Below are 24,510 nucleotides of genomic sequence, written 5' to 3' on the forward strand. Positions count from 1 at the left end.
TTTATATGAACTTATATGGAGAGATGTATCGAGAATATTATTTTTTTCCCACATGTGTGCGCTCCATGTTGGATGACATTTATTTAGAATATCTATTACTATATAACACGCGAACACCATATACTAACTATATGAATTCATGATTTTAATTTTAAATTTGTCTAAAACACTATCCATTTTATCAAACTTTTTAATATATTATAATAACATTTTTCTTTATATTTTATTTTATATCATAACATTTCAATTTCGAAAAAATTATAAATTTTATTTTAAAATTAAATAAAAACTATTTCAATTTTTTTATGAAATACATGCGATTTGTTGTGCCACTGTCCGCTATAATAATAATAAAAATGCTGAAAAATATATTTTCAAGTAAGAGGATAACGTAAGGGCACTTTTGTCCGCACATATTGAATAGAGTGGAAATAGCAAAAATAGTTGGGCCACAGCACAAGTTAGGGAGGCAGGGGGCAAAGATATAAGAAACCGAAACGATGCGGTTTAATGGCCAAACCAAAATATTAAAAATTCATTCAGATTTTGATTTTCACTCGGAGACGCGAAACCACAACGTATAAATATTCGAAACAGGTAATCATACATCATCTCACTTCTCTGCCAATATCATCTCTCTTTCGACATGTTCTGTTCGATTTTTTTTGTTTGTTTGTATTTTTACTGTTTTTTGGGTATGCGTTGTGTCCGAGAGTCATGATTTTCTTCTTCTTTGGGATTTTTCTTGCCTCTTGTGTATTTTATTGCTTCGACTTTTGAATTGTATCGTGATGATGGCAGGAATTTCTGGGGATTCTGATTTGTGGGTTTTAGGGTTTGTTCGTATGGCTTTCTGGGATTTTCGGGGTTGTAAAATTGGAGAATTTCTCGATGTTTGCTTACTGTTGGGTATTGTTGTTGTTTGGAGCATAACTTTTAAATTGTTGGAGATGTTCTGATGAGTAAATTATAGGGCTTAACGTCTTATGAGTCGACGTTGACTTGAATTTTGCTTATGCGAGAACAAATAGCTTCTGTGAAGTAGATAAAGATTGATAATTGGGAGGTTTACTTATCATTGTTAATTTCCTATGCTGCTCTGCTAGTAAAAAGAAAAAACTGTGTCAAAGAGTTATTCAATGATTTTAGTTTGTATACATAATATGGAAGATAATTTTTTTTATCACTCGAAGTTGCATAAATTTGTAAAGTACAAGAAAGTTTCAGTTGTGTGTCCAGCTACATGTGTGTTATTTTGGATTTCTGCAGCATTTTGATGTCTAGTCAATGATGTTGTTAAAGAGTCCAATGACCTTCTTCGATTCAACGGTTATACTGACTATTCAAAGAAACATTTTGGTACTGGATGGTAAATTGCATATTAATATCATGGTGGATACAATGAGTTGTGTTGTGGCAGTATGTTAATGCTTTTTATTTTAACAACAAGGAACTGTACTATGATGATTTGTAGGTTGAAATAGTTACCTGGTCCTGGAGCTAGTTGATTTTAGTGTTCTACTAATTTGTTCTTGGGTCAACATTGAGGAACTTGACTTCTGAAAGACCAGTCTTAATAAGACTAAATGAAGCGGAGGCGTGGAAGCAAGAAAGGAAAAGCAAAAAAACCAAAGTTGTTAAGTGCAACTGTCGCAAATGATGTAGTGTCTAATATGGCCAGTTTGAATACAGAAGAGAACTCTGCTTTGGATGATTCTGACAATATGGTTGACTCTGGAACAGATGCTGAGACGAAACCATATCCACCAGAAGGTGGTCAACCAGAAGCACTTAATAATACTGATTCTGTAGGACGACCAGTTAATAATACCTCTGTGAAAGCGGTTTATACACGGGTAAAAGTGAAGATCAAAACATCAAAAAATTTAGAATCTCATCACGCTTCCTCTGATGCCCCCACACTTAGTGATACTGAAAAGAGTGGCCAACATTTTGGTTCAGAAAAGCAGCTAGTTTCCAATGACAGAATGGGAGACAGTTCAAACTCTTTGTCTGAGACTAAGGAAGACGTATCTGGGACTACATCAAAAAAGTCTATGGGTATAAAGATTAAATCATCGAAGGGATTTGGTTGTTCAAGTATGAGCCCATGTAGTAATACTGAAACTGTCAAGGGAGATAGGATGGAAAAGAAGGATGTGGAGTTACTCCATCAGCATTCAAAAAACAATGAGCAAGAACTGAAAGCTGCCTTGGAAGTAATACTGCTTTTACTCGAAATTATGATTTTCTATGCAAAGATACGATAAATGTTCTTTATTTCCTGTGGCACCTCAGCACTTGTTCTTCTTACAGGTAATAAGAAAGGTCATGAAAATGGATGCAGCCGAGCCTTTCAATGTTCCAGTTAATCCCGTTGCTCTTGGAATACCAGTAAGCATGATTTGTTTGTTGCATTTTTCTTGATGTACAATGAGCGAAGATTCCTGTACCCTTTTTTTACGGTTCTTAAATATTCGTTTACGAAATATATTGTGAAGGGGGACAATGGGAGAAAGAGGGGGGGGGGGGGGTTTGGGGTTTTAATCGCTGGATTACTTTATTTCGTTTTACTACAGTTCCGCGTTGCTATTTTCAATTAAATCTCAACAAATCAAAATTCAAGTTGGTCAACTATCACAGCATCAGACTCCGAAAGACAGAAGCTATCTTTTTCTTTTACCTTCAGTTTTGATATTTCCATTTCAGTCTTGATAATTTATGCTGCTTGTCATTGTAAAATTTCTGCGAGTGCATAAGCTGAACTCTTGACATCAATTGGTAAGTTTTTTTTAACAGAAGTTTCATTTGCATTGAAACAGGACTATTTTGATGTCATTGATACACCTATGGATTTTGGTACGATATGCAGTAACCTTGAAAAAGGTGTTAAATACAGGAGTTCAGAGGATGTTTTCAGGGATGTACAGTACATATGGGATAACTGCTACAAGTATAATAATAAAGGTGATTATATTGTCGAACTCATGAAGCGGGTGAGGAAAAACTTCACAAAGTATTGGACTACTGTTGGTTTATTCAATGATGATCAGCCTCATGAAACTAATGGTAATTTTTTTTACTTGATCTCCGTGCTTCAGAGTTAGTTGATGTTATTTCCTTATATATTTTTTTTGCTGTTAGTTGATAATACAATATTCGTTTTTCTTGCTAGGAAGAGGGAGAGAATGTGCAGTTAGCTGTCTAGAAGGTAATTTTGATAAAAGAGATGCTAATTCAGGTTAAATGACTGATAGATTATGTGCCCATCTATATGTTAATTGAGAGAACAAAAAGGTGAAAATTGAAAATAATCCAATTGAAAAATTACAGCCTTCTCAGATTTTGGACTACATCTTTGAAAGCATTTCTCTACTTTTCCTTGCTGATGTGTCAAATCTGTTTATCTGGAATTTCATATGCACTTTTTATGCTCATTTTCATTAATTTTTTGTATGAATTTTTCCTTGCCAAGTCAATGTTTTTCAACCCGTCCCAACAGTTTTAACATTTTTTCCTGAAAAAATTTCATTGATACATAATCAACATTTTTTTCACAATTTTCGAAATTAAAGTCACTTTCTTCAGGTGATCTGATTGCTGCTTTTGCTTTTGGTCAGTGAACTCAGATTAGTAGCTTTAATCTTGTCTGGCCCTGTTGTGAAAATTTCTGGAGTAGTAGGACTTCCCCTATGTTATTCTTGTGCCGTAGTCATGTGATTTCCTCTTATATTTGTCAGATGCTTATTTCTTTTTTCTTCAGTTAAGTTTTTTGCAATAATTCACTCAGTTCTGTTTACTGGACATGAAAATGTTGCAAATTTTCTTTTGTTCGCAAATTGTTAGCTATCAGAATTTTCTTGTTCATTAGGTGTTGATAGCACACCAGTTACGGATATTCCTCCTTCAAGTCAAGGAAATACACCAATGGAAAGTGGTGCTTTCAGCCTTTTGGGTAAAAAGTTTCATGGGTATGATTCTGCTGTTTACCATACATCATTTTGTTCTACGTTTGATTTTAATAGTTCTTTATCTCATATTGATTTTCTTCATTATAAACTATATGGCATTAAATAAATTAGAGATATCGGAAAGTAGCACATAGGGCCAAAGAAATGCAAATTCTTACATTTCCCTATGGAAGATAAACTTTTATAAATCTTTTTTTTAAATCAGAATTTTGTAGCATACCATGTTCTCGTAGATTTTGGTTCTATGAGTAGAAAACTCTTAGTAGGACATTTTCCTTTATTTGGCGATGAATTAAAAATGAAGGAAATGTATGTACAAATATGCTTTATAGTATACATTGTTAATTATAAATCCATCATATTTGATTTCATTAAATCTATTAAATTGAAATTGGTTTGGAGTTCGATATTTGTTTGCTTGAAATTAAGATGCACTAAAAGTTCGAGTAATTGCAGAAGGTAACGGATTTTCTATTTCTCATACATCATCTCCCCCTTCAATCTCTAATAAGTCCAAAACCACAAATCTACGGGTGAAAATTCATTGTGTCCGATAGTTTTCTTGCCTACTTTTTGACGCAGTTCTAGTATGCGTTGTATGATATTCTAGTCCTTGGATTGTCTAGGAAAATTTAAGGCTACAACGATAGAGCATTGAGGTGCTGTATCAATCAATCATTTTTATTTGAAGGTGAATTATTTCTGTGGAACTTGTTTAGATATTTCTAAAATGCTTTCCTTTCATCTTTATTTCCTTTATTTCTTTTTCTATACACTCGGCATGCTTTTCTGACGAATAAGAAAGTTACTACTAGATTTAATGCATCATGTTGGGTAGTCCAATTGAGACTGTCAGTCTAGAAGTCCCAGAGTGCGAATCTTTTCACTATTTAGGATCTATTATCCAAAAGACTGGAGACGTTATAGAGAATATAGACCATAGGACTAAAGTAGTGTGGATGAAATGGAGGATGACATTAGGAGTCTTATGCGATAGAAAGATGTATGCGAGATTGAAAGAAAAATGTTATAAGATTATTGTTTGATTGGCTATGCTTTATGGCTCGGAGTGTTGGGCCTCTATAGGACTACATATGCATAAGATAGTGTTAGTAGAGATGCGTATGTAAGATGGATGTGTGACAAAACGCGCAAGGATAAAATTATGAATGAAATGATTATGATCTATTTAGGTGTAGCCCTCGTACATGATAAGATTAGGGGGAGACGACTAACATGATTTGGTCATGTGAAAAGGTGACGAAAGGTGGATAAGTAAGATATCTTATATTTTTGTTTAAAAGATGACATGTGAGAAAATCACTTAGTTTGAAGAATTAATATTCATGTGGCCGACCCCGCAATTTACGGGAATGTGCTATGATGAGGACGACGATGGTGTTGGTATTACTTGGCCAATCTCTTGCAGAACCAATTTTCTTGTTGTATAACTTGGTTCTATTTTTATCAAGAGATGCTTTATTTTTTAAAACTGTTTTTTTGGTATCCTTGATTACATATTATTTTAATTCATTTACCAGAAAAAATAACATCAGGATCTTGAACTTCTTGACCATTCTACAATACACGTATTTTCCATTCTGCAGACTCAAGAAGCATAAGGAAGGCTGTCAATGCGCTATATGTGTAATGATGCGACGCAGGCAAGAGAGAGAGGAGATTGTTCGTATGATGGGTGGAACTGATGGCAGTGATGACTCTGTGGGTGAAGACATGAAGCCAGAAGTAATTCTCTATCTAATTTCGCTCTATTTGTTGATTTATTTGTTAACAATCTTAAAATTGTTAATGATCTATAAAGATTAGGGTAACATTAGACACCCTGAGGTTTAACATAATTACAGAGATTATCCATGATGATGCCACCACCTTTTCTTGTGACACAATAAGTGAAAAAGTGTTGGATGACAAGAAAACTATGATGTCATTTTTATAATTTTGTGAACAGTGAATGATTGTTTTTGTAATTGTGTCAAACTTGAGGGATGTATTTTACCTAAAGATGGAGCAACACGAATTCTGTGGCTAGGCATTTTTGGGTTCCTAATCTTGGCATCAATCCTTACCCTTTGTTAAGTTATTTTTCTTCTCATGGCCTGTGAATGCACTTGCATCGACATAAAACGTCATGCATGCAAGGTGAAGAAGCAAATACTGATGGCCGACAGACGCCTGTTAAAAAGTCGTCGTAATTTGGGACGCAAAATATTGTAGAATGGAACTTGAGAGTTGAAATTTTACAACAAAAATAGTTTTGAATGATAAAAGTCTTTCCATGTTTTTGTTTTGTATTCTGTTTCTTTCAGATGCTGGTTATGAATTTTGATTATTGTTATTCTTTGGGAGATGAAGTCTGAAAATTGGTCATTTTGAGCTTTAATTTATACTTTTTGTATGCGGCCGAGGCTGTGGTCTGCTTAAGAATTGGTATTGCGTGTCATTGAGAATATGGGAGTACGAAAGAGTTTCAAAAGCTGTATATTTTTCATCAAGAAGCTTGTGTGTTGAGAGTGATAATGCGGAGAGCAGGAGAGAATTTCTAACATTGTCTCTAGTGTTCTAGTGTTCGCCCCTCTTCTCCTTTTCCAATAGAATAATATTCAAGTTTCTTAAGGGGCCTTCTTGTGGACAGAGTCCCTTTGGCATGTATGCCTCGTCAAATATAGAGAACCACTTGGACGCAGATAGGCAAGGACAAGATATGAAGTTGGGACATATCAGAAATTTGTATAGCCAGGCAAAGGAGAATGACGTTACAATTACAGGAGAAAGGGAGGTTTCCGAAGATTTGGCGATGGGTCATAGATCAGGAGATGAAAATACACCACATTTAGCCTCTGGTGGCAGCATATCAAGTGAAACTAAGAAAGAGATGCCTGTGCATGAAGAAGATGGAAATGCCGCACTTGATCGACAGAAGCCGAAGGTAGTTAACCATATCAATCTCGAAATCTAGTTATCTCGAAATCTAGTTGCTGGCATTCTTTTTCTTCTTCATGTTCGGTGGAAAAGTTATTGATATGGTTATTCTTCCTTGGGCTAACTACAGGAATTTCTAGATAAGAAACAAAGAGCTAAAATGATGGAGAATCTTCGTTATCTGGAGAATCCAATACTTTTAAAGTTATGCGGAACATTGTTTGCAGACAATTCTGAGTCTTTCTGGAATGGCCCTCATTCGTTGGTTGGCCGCCCCCGGAGGAGTACTTCCTTTCATTCTGCCATTTCAAAATTTATGGAATAGAATCTTTCAGGCTTCTACAGGTGTACAACAATGTCTCTCCAAATTGGCGGACCTGATTGATCTATGCCGAACATAGGCTCTGAGTTCGTGTGTTTGAAGTGCTAAACGACTGTAGGATTCAAGTAGACTTGCTATAAATATTGTTACTTTTTCTGTTTTCTAGCTATGATCACAAAATTCTCGTTAATAGAAAATTGGACTGTAAAACTTGAGTTGACAATTTTAATAATATGTTTATGCTAATAGAGTAATATCGTTCCTTTTTTTTTTTGTCAATTATTATTACAACTGTGGGGGAGGGATTTTCTTTGTTCTAACGTGGGAGTGGAATTTGAACCTTAGAAAGGAAAATTAGTCTTTGGTTTTCAAAATATAATTTAGTTCCGAAATAATTTTTTTTAAATATAATTTTCTTATTATAAGATTGTGTGAAATATTGAATTAAAGATTTTGTCTTTCTAGATATGATATTTATGATAATGATTTTATGGTATGATATTATTGATTTAAAAAGAGTTTATTTCTAATAAAACTCTTGATTTTCATATCTTGTTAATTTCTTTTTGAAGATAAACTCTAAACGATGAGGAAACTTTAAGTAAGAGAACAAGCTAAGGAAAGAGCTTCTTCGATTATTGCTCTCGTGACTTTTGGCTTTTGATTCTTCTCTTGGAACTTTTTTGTGGGTGCTTATTGTTTCACTTTTGCACGTTGTGATTTGCGGAGAAAAATAATTCATAAAGAAGTTGCTGTTTTGAAGAGTGATGTTTCATGTGTTGCCGTGATTGTTGGAGATATCTGTAGACAACACGCATGGAAATGTTGGCTGAAGATCACGTTTTGTTACTTCAGTTTTTGGCACCATGTTTTTTGTTTTCTTGAATATGTTTTAGTTCTGTTGATTGTTTTAGAAAGCAATTAATTTTCTCCACGTGTTGAGAAAAATTGATTTTCGTTAAAATCACTAGTGTTAGTTTTTGTAAATTGAAATTGATTTTCTAGTGATTATTTTGCCCTGAGATATTGCGCAAGTATTTATACTTGTGCACAATTTATCCTGAGTTATTTTAATTTAAGTTATTTAATTGTATGTTATTTAATTAAGCTACGTGTTGTCACTAAATGTTATAACATTTGAGACAACATTTAAATCTGATACACATAAATTTTTTTTTATATATTTTACTATTTATGTCAAACAAAATATACTTGGCACCTAGACTTGTCAAATTGGGTCAGGCCCATCGGGCCGGCCCGCCCCGCTATAAAAATTGGTTTGGAGGCGGGCCAAATGGGCTGAGCTCGTTTGGGTTGCGGGCCAAGATGGGTCGAGCCCAAACGGGGCGGGTTGGCCCGTCAAATTAGGGTAGAATTTTTTTTTTATATTTTTAAGTTTTAAGTTTTATATAAAAATTGGAATAAATCTCTNGAGGAAAAGGATTGAATAGATGAACTCCCAAACATTTGGCGATCTCAGATGTGTCGATATCAATGGTGACTCATTATTTCGATGAATCATTTCTTCGGACAGAAGAAGATTATGGAAACACTTACACGAAATCTCACTTATCAGATTCCATTGTGGAAGACACCATTTTTTCTGAAGAATTCGCCATGATATACCTGATCCATGCATAATATCATGAAAAATGGATACAAATTTTTGACTGCTACTTAGTATCGGCAACAGGTCTGAAAAAGTNTCAGCGGAGGTTTGATAATTAAGTGTATTGTTGAACACATAATATTTTCTAAATTTACAATCGTCTCTTTCCTCGACTTTCTATTCTCTTCCATATCTCAATCGTCATGTTTGGTTTAAGCACTTTACTTTTTATGGATTATGTTGATGCTTTCTTATTTTCTTATTTCAATGTTTTTAAGTATTTTATGAAACTATTTGACTGAAATATATTTTTCTTTTATGTTTACTGCAATATTGTTTAGTATTTTTTTCTTAAAAAAATAAGCGGGTTAAAAATAACCGGACTAGGCGGGGTGGGTTGGGCTGGGTTGGCCATTTAGAGGTCCGCGAAAATGGCGGGCTGCCCCCCGCCCCGCTCCGCCCCGCCTGCCCGTTTTGACATCTCTATTGGCACCTACCAAACCCACGCCCCGTCCACAAAAGGAAACTAAGCGGTGATGGGAGGCAGTACTATCATTACTTTGCCCACGGTATGTCGTAAAACTTGACCGCTGTATTATTAAAATATCACAATGTGGTTATGCCTCACATATGAACTACGTTCTTCAATGTTTACATAATAATTTTTTTTTTCTAAAAGTATAATTTCATGCCTCAAATGTGACCAAAGCTAGTCAATGTTTATATACGTTTTAGTCTAAAAATATAAATTGTTTTTGGTATGTTCTTTTCTCGATGTAATGTATATTTTTCAATTATGAAAACCTTTTAAGAAATACAAAATCTTGATCGTATTACAAAATTAATTTTATGAGACATATTTTTAACTCAAACCAGTCTATAAATACGAAGTGAGTTGGCCATCTATCTCTTTGAGAAATCAAATTGACTAATGTACCTAAAACCACACAATGCTTTCATTTTTTTAAATCACGACAATCCATTCATTTTAAACTCCAATAATTCACAAAAAAAAAAAAAAACTCAATTCAGACTTCAAATGGAGTTATTTGGTTGGCCCAATAAGTTTTGAAACACAATAATTTTAAAAAAGCAAAAACTTGTGTGAGACGGTCTCACGAGTCATATTTTGTGAGACGTATCTCTTATTTAGGTCTTCCATGAAAAAGTACTACTTTTTATGCTAAGAATATTACTTTTTATTGTGAATATCAGTAAGGTTGACATGTCTCACAGATAAAGATTCGTGAAACCGTTTCACAAGAGACCTACTCTGAAAAATAAATAAAAACCGAAATTGCAATTAACTTCACATTAATTTCAACAAGGTATCTAAATCAAATTAATCAAGCCATAATTACGATGCTGATCTGTCATCAACTATTAATTTAGTAAAAAACTTAAAAATCAACTTAATATGCCAAAAATTGTGATTATCCGAATTGCTATGCAGGTTCGTAAACGAATTCAAGTAATCGTAAAATGATATTCTAGCTAGCTCGTAAACGGGTACAAGTAGCTGGTGGAGAGAAATTTTTGTGGGTTATCAACTGCGTTACAAACAAATGTCAGAGACGCCGGGTTTGCCCGACGTAAACACTCCGACGCTCAAGTCAGAAAACAATATAAAGATGTTAATTGAGAGCTAAAAAGTTTAAGCATAAAATCATCTCTCCCTTGAATAATGAGAATCCTCTCCTATTTATAGATTTTTTTTGGAGTGTCTAGCGGGCTTGAGCCTTTGTAATTAATTTGGGTCTCAAAAATGAATTGAATAATTAAATTAGGTCATTAATTAGACTTTTCACTAAGACAAGTAAATTAGGACATGTAATTAAGCACGAATTAATTTATTCCCCTAAAAAAAATCGAAAATTATATATTGTAAAAGATTATATTAACATGATTGAATACATTAATTATGCCGTAAATAATTACAAATTGATATGGAAATCACTTAAAAGAAGTAAATCTTTCTGTTCACATTATTGATTATTCATAATTAATTCTTCTTCTTCTTACCATATATTATATTTACCATATTAACAAACCTTATTTAAATTAAATTAAATGAAAATAATTCTGAACTAATTTTATTCAAATTCTCTCGCAAGAAAGAAGCCATTAACTTCTGCATACAGGTACTTTGTTATGGTTAACATACCCTTTTTCATTACTTTTTTTTTAAAAAATAATAGTAATAATCCTTTGCAAATGTTGTGTGCATATGAATTATTTTTTCTATGTGTGGAACAATCTTTTTTGGTTCGTAAAATAATTTGTGTAAAAAAATTTGATGTTATAATTCAAAAACTTCAGATTTTTTATTTTTTTTGTATAGATTTTCTGGGGATTAATTGAAATAATTATTTAAGAATGAATTTTTTTGGTCATTTTTCAAGTATTTGATGTTCATAATTCAAAGTTTTATGTTTTTATGTAATACAAATGTCAGAAATAGAATCGGAATTATATTAGATTAAGAAATTTGAAGATGATTAATCTAATATAATATATATTGTGGATAAACAAATTTTCAAGATTATTTTGCCCCACCCATTGTATATTTAGTTATTTAAACTTGGCTAACTTCGTTTTTTTTAAAATAATTTTAATTTAATGAATGCAGATATGGGGAGAGCAAAATTGAATATGGAATTAATAATCAAAGAAAAATCAAGAAGCATAACTTTCAAGAAACGAAAAGAGGGTTTGATTAGAAAAATCAAAGAATTCACCACACTTTGTGCTGTTGAAGCATGCATGATAATCTACGGTCCGAAACAGGACAAGGTTTCCACTGACCCCGAATTCTGGCCCGAAAACATCGATGAGATGCGACGTATAATCGACATTCACAAAGCCAAGAATAAGGATTCGGGAAACAAGTCGTATGGCTTGTCTGATTTCTTCCATGACAGGAGGAAAAAGATCGAGGACGAGCTTTCGAAGCTTCGGAAAAAGAACATGGAAGCAAGGTTCCCCACTTGGATTGATTTCATGAACTGTTTGACAGAAGCGCAGTTGAGGGAATTTGCTGCAAATTTGAGGGCCAAATATGAGCACATTAGAGCAACAGTTCATCTGAAGAGAAGTAAAGAGGTTTTTGATGTGAATTTGACTGATTTTGGGGGGTTGAATCCATCCCAAAACCAAAGTTTTTACAATCCAGGGATGATCCAAAGAGGGAATATCGAATTCGAAGTCATAAACCAGCCAGCAATATCCTCAATGAAACCTATGCATTGCCCTGATTTGGATCATAACCAAGAATTGCATTCCATGAACCAGCATAATTCAATGACAATGCTCATGTTGAGTGATAGTGATCATTGCATGCAATTCGGGGGTGCATCGACTAGTGGGAACATTTCGTTTAAGCATCAGGTTTTCTACGAGTCGACAGCAATGGACCCTATGATAGGTCACAGCCCACGGACGTCGTTGCCGCGATTTTATGCGCCACAGGTGGCTCCGTCGTCGTATATGATGCCGGGGTTGTTTCCGATGCAGATTCAGGCAGCGGCGGTGGCGCAGCAGCCATTCTTTACGAGGGAGAGCCTCGATGATGTGGATCTCATGCAGTATCAAATGAGGGGCACTGGGCCAACTTGAATTGTGGATTCTTGGTTCATGCATGTTCTTGAGATGAATTTTGTTGCTTTCTCAGTTATGTTTTTAAATAGGATTTTATTTTGGTTTCATTTTGGGATGTTTATTGTTTTTATTTAATCAAATTCAATCTTTCGAATTCTCAACTTTTTTTCCCATTATTTTGAATGGTTTCTTTCGAGAATTTTGATATTAAAGGGTTTTGATTATATCTTATAGATCAGTTATCAAAATAAACAGACAAAACATTTAGGGGGTGTATTTATTCTATACTTTCAAAGACTTTTAATGACTTTTTTTAAATGATGGACTTTTGTGGAGTTGGTGGATTTTTATTGACTTTTATGGAATCTCATAGAATTGTAAAACAAATTTCATAGACTCTTATAGACTTTTTTTCAAGATTTTTGTAGATTTTTATAAACTTTTTCATAGAATTATGTGAATTTTATAGTTTATAATTGTGATTTATTTTTTATTAATTTTTTTAAAATAATTATTGGACATAGATAACCTCTTCAATTTTAAATTATTTTTTTATTTATGAATGTAAATGAATTTTACTTACTTAAAAGTTAAATCAATTTAATTTGTGAAAAACGACAAATGAACTATCCAATTTATTGTAATCAAAATTTCAATTCTTTATGTCAATTCAACATATTAATGAACAATATTTTTATAAGTTCATAATAAAATTTTATTAAAATAACACTCAAAATAATGAGTAGCCTTTTATAAAAAAAAATCTAATCATTACTGACAATTTGATCAACATTGTTCTACATTCCATTGGCTATGGTATCCTTCCATGCATTAGCATTTGCTCGTTGTTGTTTTTGAGTATTAAATAACTGATCAAAGTCGTCACCTTCATAAACTTGTGCTGATGAAGACAATTGAGTTTCATTATATATTTCAATTTGAAATTCACCAAATTGAAACTTCTTTCAAAGAAAATTGTGTAATATAGCACATGTCAATACAAGCCCTGTTAGGGGTGGGAAAAAATACCGACTTTTCGGTATACCGAGATTACCGTAACAAAAAATATTGAATTTACCGAATTTTAAGTATACCGAAGATTTCGGTACGGTACGGTAACAATACCGAGTTTTTCGGTACGGTAACGATATCCAATTTGAAAATTTTGGTATATACCGAAATAACGGAAAACTATACAAAATTTTAAAATATATAATATTTTAAAACAATAAATTATAACTTTTTTTAAAATGTAAGGTTTTTTTGGTTCGGTATACCGAAAATTTTGGTATAGTATCGGTATGAATTTGCTTATACAATAATTTAAGATATAGATTAACTAAAATTAAAGAAAATAATTAAAAATAAAATGTTATATAATAATTAATAAAAAAATTAAATTTTAATTATGTTTTTAAAAAGTACAAATAAAAAGAAAAATAAATAGATGAGAAAAGAATGAAAGTTTGTATTGAGTATGTGAATTTAGGAGATTTCTCAATTAAATGTACATACAAATCTTTAAGTTGAATCATAGACTTTTGTTGACATTTTATTGTTGTACCTTAAGCTATAATTCTTGTACTTAATAGAATTCCATAGAGTCATTAAAAGTCTATTGACATTTTGAATACCTATAGACTTTTGGTTCGGTATACCGAAAATTTTGGTATAGTATCGGTATGAATTTGCTTATACAATAATTTAAGATATAGATTAACTAAAATTAAAGAAAATAATTAAAAATAAAATGTTATATAATAATTAATAAAAAAATTAAATTTTAATTATGTTTTTAAAAAGTACAAATAAAAAGAAAAATAAATAGATGAGAAAAGAATGAAAGTTTGTATTGAGTATGTGAATTTAGGAGATTTCTCAATTAAATGTACATACAAATCTTTAGGTTGAATCATAGACTTTTGTTGACATTTTATTGTTGTACCTTAAGCTATAATTCTTGTACTTAATAGAATTCCATAGAGTCATTAAAAGTTTATTGACATTTTGAATACCTATAGACTTGTTTTCTAACCATTTTCACCAGTACTGGTCATTTGATCACTGGTCTATGAAATATAATCAAAATATTTCGACTCATCAGATTTTCAACTAACTCGTTATGTAATGAATTATCTTTATTATAAATTATATAAAATAATATTTTTATTGTATTTAAATAGCTTATTTTATAAAAATCCACAAGATATATCCTTCAATATACTATCAAAAAAAATATAGCTTGAATAATTTTTACCATAGTAAAATAATCTCACATTTTATATTATAATTAATTAAATATTTATATTAGAACAAATAAAAAGAAAAACAAAATAAAAATTCATACCACACTGAAGTATGTGTTCTCCAAAAAAAAAAGGCTTAGTTCCAAGAACTTAACACAAGAAGATCATGTGGAATTTTCTCATCAGGATTCTTCTTCTGCTGCTGTAACTGAAACCCACTTCCCGATGAAGACGATTGGAGTTCCGGCGATCGTCGGGGGAATTCCGACAGCATCTGCACCACCTCCCGCATGGTGGGCCGCTCGACGCTGTTTTCTTGGATACATAGCATTGCGACGAAGAACAAGTGCATGGCTTCATCCTTAGGGACGACGGTCAGCCTCGGGTCGATGATTCGAGTGACTTCTTCTCTGCGGAAATCCGTCGAACACCTGATCCACTGTACAATGTCCACTCCTTCGCCAAACTCTCCAACCGGCCGTCGGCCTGTGACGAGTTCGAGGAGGACTACTCCATAGCTGTAGACGTCGCTCTTTTCGTCAACTTTCAACGTGTAAGCGTATTCTGCAAGATTATCCACCATTAGATGATTTGGAAAAGTATTTTCCTCATGGCTACATTGATTCTCACGAAAAGAAAAGCTTTGTTTCCAGGTTTAAAGTTGTGGGCACAGTGTGTAAGATGGACCGCATGTTCTCTGGTACGTTAATGTTTGCCGGCCCATTTCCCAAAGTTCCTGCCTGATGCAAGTTTAAGTTGGAATTTGGAAAGTAGTGTCCTACTACAAGAGCGGAGTAGGAACTGTGACTTTCTAAATTGAAAATTGATGTCGTTTGTATTTTAGCACAAGTTTTGCACCCTTGTTCTTAAGTATGTATAATGTATTAACTGTAATGCTTTTAGATCTTTCCCCGTCAATGTTTCTATGTTGCGTGTTAACATTACAAGAATCTGATAACACAAACCATGTATTGATGAGTGACATTGACCAATGTAGATGAAATGAATTAGAGTAACACTAAAGGGAAGCTATGAAATGAAGATGTTGTTCCTCATACTTTAAGTTTGAGAGTCAAATAACTACCAACAGATAACACACTTCACACAAGTAGCAAACTTGCTGTAGCGGAACCGAACTTTTTTAAGCAAAACGGAACAAGGTAACAAAAGAAATGTACCTGGAGCAATGTAACCGAAAGATCCTGCAATTGCTGACATGCACTGAGAGGCACCTCCACCCACCAAGCATCTGGCCAAACCAAAATCTGCGACATGTGCTTCGAATCTTGAATTTAACAATATGTTGTTTGACTTGACATCCCTATGCAGGATCAAAGGCGAGCAATCATGGTGAAGATAGCACAGCCCTTTGGCAGCATCCACTGCAATATTGTACCTCAAGTTCCAGTTCAAGAGTCCACCCTTTTTCCCATGCAACGCTTCCCCTAAGCTGCCATTTCTCATGTATTCATACACAAGAATATTTGTATCCTTGTTGGAACAAAATGCCAGGAGTTTTACTATGTTTCTATGCCTGATGTTGCCTAGTGTTTGAATCTCAGCTTTGAAGCCATGATCATGGTTGTTAATGCTGTTTAATCCCAGCAGTTTCTTGACAGCGATTTCAACTCCGTTATGTATTTTGGCGTGGTAAACGATCCCAGCTCCTCCTCTGCCTATCACATTGCCATCTTTGACGCATTCCAGGATTTCAGAAACTGTGAAATCAAGCTTTTGGAAGGCGGTCATTTTCCAAGAATTTGAGCCACTTCTCTTGAATGTTTTGGCCTTGATGATAGCTGCTACGGCAAATACTAAAGAGCATATTAACAGGCCAAGGGCAAAGATTAGCTTGAAGGAATTGCTTGATTTTCTAGGTGGACTAATGATTGTTGTGATGCTGCAGGGGTTGTTCAATAAGGATCCACAGAGTCCAGGGTTCCCCATGAATGATGAAGCATTGAACACTAAAAATTGCCCTGATTCGGGTAGTTTTCCAGAGAGATCGTTGAATGAGAAGTCTGCTGTTGTAAGGCTTTTCATCAAGCCAATGGATTGGGGTATGGCTTCATTCAAGTGGTTTCTTGACAGGTTCAAGTAATTCAAGATTCGAATATTGCAAATTTCTTCTGGTATTGATCCAGATAAATTGTTCATACTCAAATCTAAATAATTGAGACGGAGACAATTGCCTATTTCATGTGGGATTTCGCCAGCAAGCGAATTACCATTAAGATCAACTCGTACTACTTGGTGGAGTTCACCTATCGAAGGAGGGATTGGACCAGAAAAGTTGTTTTTACTTAGCAAAAGGATCTGTAAGGAAGAAAATTTTGAAAGGGATGATGGCAAAATTCCTGAAATCTGATTGTTTGAAAGGTTTATTTGGCCTAATATAGTTTGGTTGGTCGAATTTTTACTACTCTCAGACAAGAACCCAGACAACATATTGCTCTGCAATTCAAGAAAATTTAGTTGAGGCAAGTAAATAAAGCCACTTGGTATGCTTCCGTTCAAGTAGTTATACCCCAACCTCACCCTTACCAGACTTGTGCACATGCCCAATTCCTCTGGAATTGAGCCAAAGAGGAAATTTTTTTGAAGTATTAGTATTCGAAGCTGTTTTGAGAAACACAAGTCTTTAGGGATTGTACCAGTGAGCTTGTTTGAAGACAAATCCAGGTCCTGCAGCCTCTGATTTTGGCCAAGATTCGTTGGGATAACGCCTGTGAAATTGTTCATCCAGATTGCAAGAGTTTCTAACTCGGGATAATCAGCAACAAATCCTGGTATTGAGCCGTGCAAGCTATTCATGAACAGATTGAGAAGCTTGATTTGCTTGAGGTTGATGAGATCGTATGGGATTTCTCCTGTGAATGTGTTGACAGAAAGATCAAGATTTACAAGTCTTGTCAAGTTACCTAATTGCTTTGGGATCGGCCCCGAGAGTCTATTTACATGCAGAAAGATAGTGTCAAGCGACTTCAAATTCCCCACCTCTGAAGGGATTGAACCATGCAATTGACAACTTGAAAGATCCATGTGAACTAAATTCACCAACTTCCCAAATTCCTTTGGAATTCCACCATCATAAATATTGTAATATCCCAAGTAAATCTCCCTCAAATTAGTAAGATTTCCCAGTTCCTTCGGAATTTTCCCATGAAGATCATTCCCTGCCAATGATAAATACTCCAGTTCAACTAAATTCCCGTAACTTACGGGGATTTCACCCTGAAAATAGTTTCCTCCTAATTCCAAGTGCTTGATAATCTTCAAACTCAATACTCCTTCTGGAAGATAATCAGAGAAATTGTTGTTATATGCATCAATCACTTCTAAATTGGCAAGGCTAGAATAATTCCAATCCAAAGACCCACTAAACTGATTATTGGATATGTTGAGAAAGGAAAGGCTGCTCATATTTTCTATCTTGATTTCACCAGTGAAGTTGTTTCCGTCGATGGACAGCTCCACCAGCTTGTCAAGTCTTGAAATTTCAGGGGAAACAGAGCCATACAGAGCAAGATTCGATATATCAAGAGATATTACTCTATCATTGAGGCACGTGATTCCACCCCAAGAACAAACCGAGGTGGGATTAGAAGAATTCCAAGTGCTTATAGCCAAATTAGAGAACTGAAATCCTCGCTTCAGTGCGATTAAAGCCTGAAAATCGGAAACAATAGATGAAGAAACAGAACTGTCCACAAGGCAGAAGAATGTGAGCGTGACGAAGATAAAGGACACCATATTTTCTTGGAAATATTTCATGGGAAACAAGTTTGGAAATACATGAAGAACAAAGAAAGGGTTAAAAGAGGCGGGCAGATGATACATTTCCTACAAAAGTAAAAGAGGATAAAGAGTATACGAAGAACTTCAAGTATGCATTTTGAAGAATCAATCATCTTTTAGAAAAGCGTCTCCAACTTCAAGGAAGAAGCTAAGTCACTCCTTTTCTTCCTTTAGCTCTCTTTTTCTTTCACACCAGAAGAGATAAATGAGAATATAAGATCAAATTTGGAGTAAATTTTTTTGAAGAAGCTTATCATTAGTTTAAGCAAAAGAAGAAAGACGAAGGAGGGGGGAACAAATAAGAACGTTTGATAGATATTATAAATTTAAAGTTAAATATTAAGAGAACAAAAAAGTAAAGTTGATTCACCACCCCACCCTTTATTTCTTTCTCCCTCCGTCTTTATTCGAATGACCAAATCACCCTTCAACTTTGCTCAAAGTGATGGCCTTTATTTTGAGTGACAGATGATGAAATTGCACTTTCAGCAATCAAGAATGGCTGAGTTGGCTTTCACATATCTGATTAATGATAACCATAGATTCTGATATTTCGTGGATGTGTAAATTATAATAAAGTTGTGAAGTGGAAATTTTTTAATCAATTCTTGCCACTATGGCATAGTTTTTCACGCAGGATCATTGACCCCAAGATTGAAAATGACACCAGAAGATCTGCAGTTTGGCATTGTAGTTATCAATGTATAATTGTATTATATTTTTCTAGCGCTGAGAAAAAACAAAGGAAAATTTAGGACCATTTTCTGTATTGGATCCAAAATATTTGCAGAATCTGCATGGCTTGCACTTTGTGCCCATACTGGGAGCTGTGTACCATCCTTATAATAAACTTCTTTGGCATAAAATTTTGTCCTCTAGCTGTTTCTAGTCTAGTTTTCAAGCTGAATTTTAAGCACATCTCAATGTTTAATTCATGATCATATTGAGGTTGCTGATTTGTTCAGATAAATGTGATCAACACTTTATGCTATACAAGCTTATCTGGTAAATGGTAACACTTCCCCACCTTCGAGTTTCTGAAGGAAATTGTTCGCCGGTGGTTGAGTCCTGAGGTGTCAGTCGAGTCCGAGGTTAACTGGCAAGACCTCAAAATCAAAACATCGAGTTGGACTGATGCAAAATCTAGCTTGGCACTTTTGTGGGTTTGCCTCGCAATTCCCGCTGCTAGAAGGAGTTGGGGTCATGTGCCTGCAAAAACAGTGGGATGGTGATTATTAATATATCATTACTTTGTTTTTTGAAGAATGATCAATATATAATTTTGTAATATTCATGTTGCATCGAAGAAGCAAATGTGGTAACTTTATTCCTTTTCCCTGCCTTTGTCCTACAAAATATTGGGCCCAATTCACACCATATGAGTGTATATTTGAGCTTTATTAGAATATGGAATAGTTCTAAAGAATGGGCAAAAAAGTAAAGCATGGATTAAAGATACTTGCTTTAGATCTTTCACTTCAAAAAGAAACAAAGATAAATATGTGATATCCTTCTTTCTTTACATGGAAAAGAGAGCTCTTGTATTGCACTAAATAAAAAGAGGAAAAAACAATACCTTTCACGCATAGAAAAATGTGATCTTGGACTATGAATGAGAAGTTCCGGCCTATAAAAACACCCACATAACATGTAATGCGTGAGAGGATAAGATGTGCATGCATGATGGATTAAGCGAGCGACTCGAGAGACGGTCATTCTGTTCAGATAAAAAATTTAATGAGTTTAGCCCTCCAAAATTAACATATTAAAGCTCAACAAGCACAATGTTATAATTCTTATGTTGGAGTTAATATGGTTTAGAATACGTTCATATATAAAATTGATAATACTGAGCATGAGTTGGACTTAGAACTAACTCTAATGGGCAGGGAGGGGTACTATTCACAGGAGCAAGAGGGGTAGCCTTATGAGTTGTCTTTGTTCTGCAATTGATGGGCACCCCTCCCTTTGAAGGGTCAATTTCATGTGGCCTATTATGGTCTTCTAAATAGTGAATCTCTTGTATTGCCATTCATGGACTAATAATGTTCAAAACTTTCAATGGAATAGTATATTAACTCAATCTGTTGTCTTAACTGTTTTCTATTTTCCAAAACTAAAAAAATGCATGTGCATCGTACATGAGTGACTAATAATTAAAAATATGATTATGAAATCTAGATGATATTTACAATTGTTTGAATATCATCATGTTTACGAGTATTTATCAACTAAATTTATTAAAACACAACCAATAAAAAACATCATGATTATAACTCATATATGTTCTCTCACTTATCCACATGATACTTTTAAATACGTTTTTTTTGCATGATTTTGACATAATAACATCTCTCTATAAAATTTGAAAAGATATTTTTTCATCCAAATATAATCATAAGATAAAAACAATAAAAATAAATTCACAGAATAATTTATTTTCTCAATGCCAAACCTGCTCGTAAAAATTTTTTTCATCCAAATATAATCATTCGGGAAAAACAATAAAAATAAATTAAAAGAATTATGAATTTTACCAATGTCAAACCTGTAGGACCGAGAGCTTATCGATTTACCAAAAGTTATAACTTGTGATAATGATGCAACTCAAATATTTTAAATCGTACAACAGCTCAAGCCTAACCATTTCTATTGACATACCGAACATGGATAATTATTGTACCCCAACAATCTATATATCAATAATTGTATTCTGTGCTGTCAATGAGAATCGAATTGTGACATTGTCTCTGATACCAATTGTAGGACCGATGACTTGTTGTTTGATCAAAATTTATAATTGGTGGTAATGATGCAAAATTTAAATCGTACAACATCTCAAACACCACATTTTGATTGTTTTACTTATGTAGGACCGAATGATTGTCACTTTACCAAAAGCTATAACTGGTGATACCCGTGCAACTCAAATATTTTAAATTGTACAGCAGCTCAAGCATCACGTTTCGATTGCTCTACCCAACAGGGAAAATTATTGCACTGAACAATCTCCCTCACAATAATTGCACCTTTTGTAATCAATAAGAATCAATCTAATACCAGTTATACGACCGAAGGCGTGTCACTTTATCAAAAATTATAGCTTGTGATAATGGTTCAATTCATTATTTTAAACCGTACAACAACTTAAACATCACGTTTCGATTGCTCTACATAGCAATGATAATTATTACACTTAACAACTCAATAATGACTATTATTGTACACCAACAAAAACACAATTGACTTAAATAGAACACACATAATAACAAACGATTATCAAACAAAATTATCTTAACTAACAATTTATCATACTAAAGTTAAAATAAAACCATTCAAATTGATTCAATATCACTTTTGTTTTCGCTGGCTTCAGCTGTAACCTGCACACAAGGAGATGAACTCGTGAATGGGCGCCGGAGGGGAGTCCGGCGTGGCCACTCCGATGCTTAAGTCAGTGAATGACTCAACAAAAGACCAATGTAACCAAGTGATGGTTGTGATATTGGTGTAAGAGTGTAGACAATAAAATGAATGAATCTAAATGTAAAGGGAGAACCTGATATTTATAGTAGGGGATGCATTGATGACCTCGATCTGCGTGCTACCTACTAATTATAGTAGATCGGTTGAGCATACTCTATATTCTGACATGTCCAATCGCACACTAGTCACATCTCGCCTGTCTGACTTTGTCAACCACTTGGATCGGTGTCAGAGATAGGACGGCCGCCCACACCCTACCCTACTAGTGTACTCGAGTGCGGTGCTCATATCGAGGTGGTCCGGTTAGAATGCCTACCAGGGGCTTATATAAGAGCCCGGGCGTCTGGTTGCCCGGGGAGTAGAGCCCGGGATTGCACCTGCCCGGCTTCAGAAGAATCCATCTTGCAGATTGACCCTGATTTGGGAATCCATCTGATATCCCGGATCATCCATGACCTGGGCTCTTACAGTGGCATCATCATACATCCCTTAAATAGTCGGGCTAGAGTCATACTCGCTGTCCCGATTAGTCATGCTTGGATTCCCAAAGAGATGATCAATCTGGTTTTATAAAAGCATTGGGGGCTTCATGTCTCCCAGAGATGGGATGAGGAGCCGGAGTCTCGTGTCTCATGGACTTTATGATATCCCTGTAAGAGCCCGGGTCATGGATGATCCGGGATATCAGATGGATTCCCAAATCAGGGTCAATCTGCAAGATGGATTCTTCTGAAGCCGGGCATGTGCAATCCCGGGCTCTACTCCCCGGGCAACCAGACGCCCGGGCTCTTATATAAGCCCCTGGTAGGCATTCTAACCGGACCACCTCGATATGAGCACCGCACTCGAGTACACTAGTAGGGTAGGGTGTGGGCGGCCGTCCTATCTCTGACACCGATCCAAGTGGTTGAGAAAGTCAGACAGGCGAGATGTGACTAGTGTGCAATTGGACATGTCAGAATATAGAGTATGCTCAACCGCCCTACTATAATTAGTAGGTAGCACGCCGATCGAGGTCATCAATGCATCCCCTACTATAAATACCAGGTTCTCCCTTTACATTTAGATTCATTCATTTTATTGTCTACACTCTTACACCAATATCACAACCATCACTTGGTTACATTGGTCTTTTGTTGAGTCATTCACTGACTTAAGCATCGGAGTGGCCACGCCGGACTCCCCTCCGGCCATTCACGAGTTCATCTCCTTGTGTGCAGGTTACAGCTGAAGCCATATTGCGGAAATATATCTTCTTACTCTTATTCCCTTCATTATGTTGATAGCAGATCCGGTGGAGCACCCGACCCGGCTCATCCATTTCGCCCGGATCGCATCATTGGCGCCGTCTGTGGGAATTTGAGCTCAAGACGTAGATATGGTTTCCATTCAAAAATAAGCCCAACTCTGCTTGGCAAACATACAAGTCCGACCAGCTCGGCACTCAGATCTTATATGTGGATTTCATATGGGTTCAAAGCTCAGCAGCTATCCCGGATTGGCATGAAGAGCATTTGCTATGTACTCAGTAGCATACAACTATATTATTCACCTAATTTAGCTCAATTAGAGAAGTTTCACTCTATCGGAAATGAATTTAGATTCAGTATTTCCAGGTTAGTGATTTGGTTTTTAATAAAACTAATACAGCAGGAGAAGCAAAATCTTGAAAGTCTGGGAGACACGAGGCCCCGGCATATTGTCTTAAGCCCGGGAGGTATAAGGCCGCGACACATTCTTTAAAGTCCGGGAGATATAAGGCACCGGCACATTATTTAAAGTCCGGGAGACACGAGGCCACGACATATTGTCTTAAGCCCGGGAGGTATAAGGCCGCGACACATTCTTTAAAGTCCGGGAGATATAAGGCCCCGACACATTCTTTAAAGTCCGGGAGATATAAGGCTCCGGCACATTATTTAAAGTCCGGGAGGCACGAGGCCCCGGCATCTTATCTATTAAGTCCAGGTCTCCGTACCCTGGCCCGAGGACCCATACCTCGGTCATCTATTAAGTCCAGGGCTCCGCACCCTGGCTCGGGGCTCCGCAACTCGACCACGCCAAAACCCAGGGCTCCGTACCCTGGCTGCTCATTAAGTCCAGAGACCCGTACCCTGGCCCAAGGCCCCGTACCTCGGTCATCTATTCATTCCAGGGCTCCGCACCCTGACACGGGGCTCCGCAACTCGACCACGCCGAACCCCAGGGCGCCGTACCCTGGCTGCTCATTAAGTCGAGGGACCCGTACCCTGGCCCGAGGACCCGTACCTCGATCATCTATTAAGTCCAGGGCTCCGCTCCCTGGCTCGGGGCTCCGCGCCTCGACCACGCGAAGCCCCAGGGCTCCGTACACTGGCTGCTCACCGAGTCCAGGGACCCGTACCCTGGCCCAAGGCCCCGTACCTCGGTCATCTATTAGGTCCAGGTCTCCGTACCCTGGCCCGCGGACCCGTACCTCGGTCGTTTCGAGTCCGGGAGATACGAGGCCCCGACATCTTATCTCAAGCTAATGAGACACGAGACTCCGGCTACTCATCCCAT

General features: G+C 35.7%; 3 protein-coding genes across 5 annotated transcripts; 2 read left to right on the forward strand and 1 right to left on the reverse strand.

Moving 5' to 3' along the window:
• The first annotated feature begins 1,385 nt into the window (after positions 1-1,385).
• On the forward strand, positions 1,386-7,437 carry LOC140984724 (uncharacterized). Of its 2 annotated transcripts, XM_073452298.1 has the most exons (8): positions 1,386-2,219; positions 2,317-2,394; positions 2,823-3,069; positions 3,176-3,211; positions 3,872-3,971; positions 5,579-5,717; positions 6,625-6,918; positions 7,042-7,437. In XM_073452298.1, the coding sequence occupies exons 1-8, from the start codon at positions 1,587-1,589 to the stop codon at positions 7,234-7,236; spliced, it is 1,722 nt and encodes a 573-aa protein (XP_073308399.1). In that variant the 5' UTR covers positions 1,386-1,586; the 3' UTR covers positions 7,237-7,437. The 2 variants fall into 2 exon arrangements, with proteins under 2 accessions (XP_073308399.1, XP_073308400.1); XM_073452299.1 differs by lacking the exon at positions 3,176-3,211 and having other exon boundaries at positions 1,580-2,219.
• Positions 7,438-11,473: 4,036 nt separating this feature from the next.
• On the forward strand, positions 11,474-12,457 carry LOC140983925 (agamous-like MADS-box protein AGL11). Its single transcript, XM_073451079.1, has one exon. The coding sequence runs from the start codon at positions 11,474-11,476 to the stop codon at positions 12,455-12,457; it is 984 nt and encodes a 327-aa protein (XP_073307180.1).
• A 2,244-nt stretch (positions 12,458-14,701) lies between these two features.
• On the reverse strand, positions 14,702-20,166 carry LOC140984414 (uncharacterized). Of its 2 annotated transcripts, XM_073451814.1 has the most exons (4): positions 20,060-20,166; positions 18,560-19,692; positions 15,864-18,354; positions 14,702-15,249 (listed from the first exon to the last, which is right to left on the reverse strand). In XM_073451814.1, exons 3-4 carry the CDS (start codon positions 18,106-18,108, stop codon positions 14,822-14,824), a joined length of 2,673 nt encoding a protein of 890 aa, XP_073307915.1. In that variant the 5' UTR covers positions 18,109-18,354; positions 18,560-19,692; positions 20,060-20,166; the 3' UTR covers positions 14,702-14,821. The 2 variants fall into 2 exon arrangements, with proteins under 2 accessions (XP_073307915.1, XP_073307914.1); XM_073451813.1 differs by having other exon boundaries at positions 15,864-19,692.
• Positions 20,167-24,510: the final 4,344 nt, after the last annotated feature.

Source organism: Primulina huaijiensis, chromosome 9, assembly GCF_012295235.1.
Source record: "Primulina huaijiensis isolate GDHJ02 chromosome 9, ASM1229523v2, whole genome shotgun sequence".
Classification (NCBI taxonomy): Eukaryota; Viridiplantae; Streptophyta; class Magnoliopsida; order Lamiales; family Gesneriaceae; genus Primulina; species Primulina huaijiensis.